Source organism: Aplidium turbinatum, chromosome 18, assembly GCF_918807975.1.
Source record: "Aplidium turbinatum chromosome 18, kaAplTurb1.1, whole genome shotgun sequence".
NCBI classification, from domain to species: Eukaryota; Metazoa; Chordata; class Ascidiacea; order Aplousobranchia; family Polyclinidae; genus Aplidium; species Aplidium turbinatum.
Genome location: NC_137489.1, coordinates 3,848,648 through 3,853,413, shown reverse-complemented (window position 1 = coordinate 3,853,413; position 4,766 = coordinate 3,848,648). Strand labels below are relative to the sequence as shown.

The 4,766-nt window shown below is 36.2% G+C and overlaps 1 protein-coding gene across 1 annotated transcript; it reads right to left on the bottom strand.

The window, feature by feature from the left end:
* Positions 1-2,363: 2,363 nt before the first annotated feature.
* LOC145787893 (uncharacterized) lies at positions 2,364-4,037 on the bottom strand. The gene has a single exon (XM_082599730.1). It carries the CDS (start codon positions 4,035-4,037, stop codon positions 2,364-2,366), a length of 1,674 nt encoding a protein of 557 aa, XP_082455856.1.
* Positions 4,038-4,766: the final 729 nt, after the last annotated feature.

The following is a 4,766-nucleotide window of genomic DNA, read 5'->3' as shown; positions in this document are numbered from 1 at the left end:
ATGCTATATCTTGCGGCAATTGTGGTGCTGATTGTAATCCTTCCTTAGCCTTAGAGTGCAATTTGGTACAAAAACTAACTTATGTTTTCTTAGATCCCCATTGCCATTTTGGGCGCCACGATCATTATTATATTCTGCAATCGACGCTGGACAACTTTCACTTTCCGGAAGAAAAACCATTAGAGCATAGAAAGCCTAAACATAAAGTAAACATCTTGTATGAAGATGACGACAGTGAAGAAGACGAAGAGCTTGAAGAAGATGTAAGAAACCTTGATAGGAGATATTCTAGTGAGCAACCAAAACAAAAGTTCAACGATGAAGTTGAAGAGGGATGAGAAAGACGCGGAAAGAAAGAAGAATCTCATGGAAAGAAACGTCAGAGAGGAGCTGATGATGATGATGAAGAAGAAGAGCTTAACGTTTTTCTTGAAAAACAGATGTAGGAGCGAAAATAATTTTGTTGTTGTTGAAGTGGTGTGAAGAACTTACCAGCAAAAACTACAGCTTTCCAATAATTTATAGGCTAACAGCTTCACTTTATTCTTGATCATTTTTTTTTATTTAAAAGCAAAAAAACAATTAGCCAATCGAGTCGTAATTAGCCAGAATCGCATCGCCAGTTTGTGATACTTACTTAGACCGTGGTGGAAAAAATACCACCACAGTCACCTTGAAGCAGGAGTTTTCGTAGTTTTGTCAATTCTCTAAGACTGCTACAATTGGCTGTAGCGCCGTGTATGTCTTCTTCTTTTATTGTCGCACTTGATTCCAAGCATTGACTGCCTCGTGTATGAAAAGTTTCCAGGATTCTCTGTTGTTTGCTTTGTGTATTAGGTGTATGTTGGTGTTAGTTTTGTCGGTTTGTTGGTTTAAGTATGTTAATCTTTGTCTGCCTTGGGCACGCTTCCCTTCAATTTTGCCTGTGAGAGAGAGATGTTCTAACTTTCCTTTTCGCAGCACGTGTCCTAAAAATTGAAGTTGTTTTTCTTTGATATTTTTTAGAAGATTGTTTGTTTGTTTGACTTGATTTAAAACAGTTTGGTTGCTTTTTCTGTCAGTCCAGGAAATCCTCTGCATTTTTCGGAATGCCCACATTTCAAACCCATTTATTCTTTTATTAATTGATTTGGTAATTGTAAAGGTTTCTGAATTATATTTAAAAATTGGATAAATGTAACACTTCAATACTCTGAATCTGGTTGCGAAAGATATGTTCTTGTTGCATAATATTGTTTTCATTTGCTGGAAAGAGGCTTTTGCTTGAGCAATACGTATATTGAACTCTTTATCATCTTTGGCGTCCCAGTTTATTGTTGTTCCAAGATATCGAAAGCTTTTTACTTGTTTTATAGTTGTTCCGTTCATTTTAATTTGACAAATTGGAATTTCATTTTCTTTTTTCTTTGTGATTACCATCGTTTCCGTTTTCTTTTCATTCATTTCCATTCCAAATTCTTTACTTCTTTCATTTACTTTGTTCAACAAATTTTGTAGTTTTGCTTCCGAATCAGCCACCAAGACAGTGTCATCAGCATACCTCAGGTTATTAAAGTTACTTCCCCCAACATTTACGCCAGCTTCATCATCAAGACATCGGAGGATGATCTCACTGTATAATGAAAAAAGGCTTGGAGAGAGCACGCATCCCTGTCTAACTCCTCTCTTGATGGATATCCAACAGGGATATCTAGAGAAGGGGATATGAAGGCTCGCAGCGATTGCCTTATTCTCGTGACACTACCAGGGCGGTAGTTTGTGGTGCTTTAAACATGTGGTTCTTTTTAAAATCGTAGAAAGTTTTGTAGTGCAGCTGGTACAGTGAGCTACAGGAGACAGTTTGCAAATGTTACATAGAGCATATTTAAAGAATACTTGCTTACAAAGACAGTTGAAAAGTTACCAGTAAGCTGGTTTTTTGAACAAAGCCTTTGCAGTAGGCTAGATGTAAAGCAAGTATACAAGTAGTTGAATTAACAAGCAACCATGAGCATGCTGTGAATATCCAGGCCTGATGCTAATAGCGCAATGCAAGTTATCATAACAAAATTTATTAAACTACTATCGGTGCCAATTGTCATTTTACGATAAACACAGATTATTTACGATAAACAAAAGCCCTTCTATTGTCAGACGTAATAAAAGCCTTCGTATCCCCTTCTTTAGATATCCCTGATATCCAATCGCTGATATTGTGATTTATCTTTATTGCTGCAATTTGATCAAAGTAAAGATTTTGAATATTACGTAAATCCTTGTCATCAATTCCAATGTTATCTAGCATCTCCAGTAATTTGGTATGTTTTACTCGGTCGAAAGCTTTCTTATAATCAATGAATGCGATGTACAGATCTTTCTTCATTTCAATTGATCTTTGAGCGATATTTTTTTAATACAAATACAGCATTTCTTGTGCCTCGGTCTGGCATGAATCCATACTGTTCTTCAGCAATTTCATCGTTGATTTTGTTCTTGATTCGGTTCATGACAATGCGTAGTAAAATTTTTGTAATATGTGATGTCAAGCTGATTGTGCGGTGATTTTCACATTCCTTTGCTCCCGGTTTTTTAGGTAATGCGATAAAAATTGATTTGTTCATGTCGGTAGGCATCTCTCCTGAATCATATATGTTATTGAAGAGTTCATGCAATGCATCCACACCTACATGTTCCAGTGTTTTTAGCATCTCAGTACTGATCTCATCTGGTCCCACAGCCTTATTCAATTTAGTTTGTTTTATGGCATGTTCAATTTCACTTTTTAGAATATTTGGTCCTGACATTGGTTCACTGAATTTGAAAGGTTTTACAGTTCGATCTGGATCGTCATATAAATCAGATAAATACTCTTGCCACCTTTTCTGTATTTCATTTTCTTCCATTAGTATTTCACCTGTTTTACTCTTCAAAAATCCTGACTTTGACGTAGAATTGTGCTTTGCAGTTAACGTTTTGATTCGTTGATGTGTTTCTCTTGGGCTGAGATTATACAATTTTTCGATTGATGTGCACTCGTCATTCAAGTATTTTTCACAGGCTTTGTTACATGCTTTCTTTATTTGTTTGTTCAACTTTTGGTATTCACTTTTATTGTGTTTCTTTTGCCTTCTTTCTTTCATCATTTCTAAGATTTCTTCTGTCATCCAGTTTTTATGTCGTTGGTAATTTATTTTAGGAACTATTTCATTGGCTTTATTAATCGAATCTTTGATAATGTTAAAATGTTCTTCCATGGTCGTCGTTTCAGTTTTGTTTTCGGTATTACTACTTGTCATTTGCATTGTGAAAGCTTGTTGGAATTTCTCTTTAATGGTTTTGTCTTCTTTACATGCGTTCCAGTTGAAGTGAATAGTTCTTTTCTTCCTTTTCAGTTTTTGTAGTCTTAATCTGAATTTTGCAACAACAGGATTGTGATCACTATCGCAGTCTGCCGATGGGAATGCATTTATATCTAAAATCGATGTTCTAAATTTCTGTGGTACGATGACGTAGTCAATTTGATTACGTGTTTGGTCATTTGGGCTTTTCCACGTCCAAAGTTTCCTGGGGTGTTTTTCGAAGCAAGTGTTTGTTATGCATAATTTATTTTCTTGGCACCATTCAATTAAGGTTGCCCCTCTTTCATTTTGTTGACCGAGTCCGAATTTTCCTATACACTTTTGATCGGTATCGATTTTGCCGACTTTCGCATTAAAGTCTCCCATAATTATTTCCAACTCATTATGTTTACATTCTTTCAAGACTTCATTCAGATCGTCGTAGAAACAAGTGATCTCTTCATCTGTGGAATCTGAAGTTGGCGCATAAACTTGTATTATACAGAGATTTTGGTGTACATTTTTTATTTTAACCATCAAAATTCTGTCAGAAACCGCACAGAATCCCATAATATTGTTTGCAAATTCAGGATTAATTATAACTCCTACTCCCCTTGAGTGCTTATTGTTTCCAGAATACATAATTGTGTGGCCATCTTTATTTATTCGTCCGCTGTTATTCCACCCCATCTCTGATATGCCTAAGATTTTGATATCCATTCTTTTCATTTCTTTAATGATGTTGTCTAATTTTCCTTTCTGATACAATGTTCGGACGTTCCATGTTGCAATCTTAAAAGTTTTCTTCTTCCATTGTTTTCGAATATTTTGCTTCTGTTGTTGGTTTGCAACTTAGCTTTTTGACGGTCCGGTCTGACCTGCAAACCATCAGAATTCGGACCGAGCGAGGAACCTTCCTTTGAGGGATAGGCCCCCTTCACGCTGTTTAGCTTTATTCTTTCATGTAAAATTTTCATCGAGGTATATGTGGCCAAGAGTTTACTGTAGTAGGTCGGCCAGTCCTGATCTACAGTGCCCCACCATCTTGGCTGCTTCGGGTTAATCCTCAGCATTACTAGTTCCGCCACGTAGAGGCGATGGTGTTGGACTTCAGGAACCATGTATGTGTAGCCTATGTATGTATGTATGTGTACCATGTATGTGTATTGTATTATTATTATTATGTGTATGTATTGTATGTGTATTATTATGTGTACCATATATGTGTATGTATGTATGTGTATGTGAACCATGTATGTGTATGTAAGCCGTGTATGTGGTTATGCTTAATTTTTTAACAATACCTAGTAGCTACCCATTAACGGCACAAACCACATTATAAGCACGGTTGCACAAAGCACACCTTGCTACATCTTCAGTGCCATACTTACTATGAGTTGGTCATATATCATCACTAAGCTTACAATGAAAACTGTTACATGCAAGGTA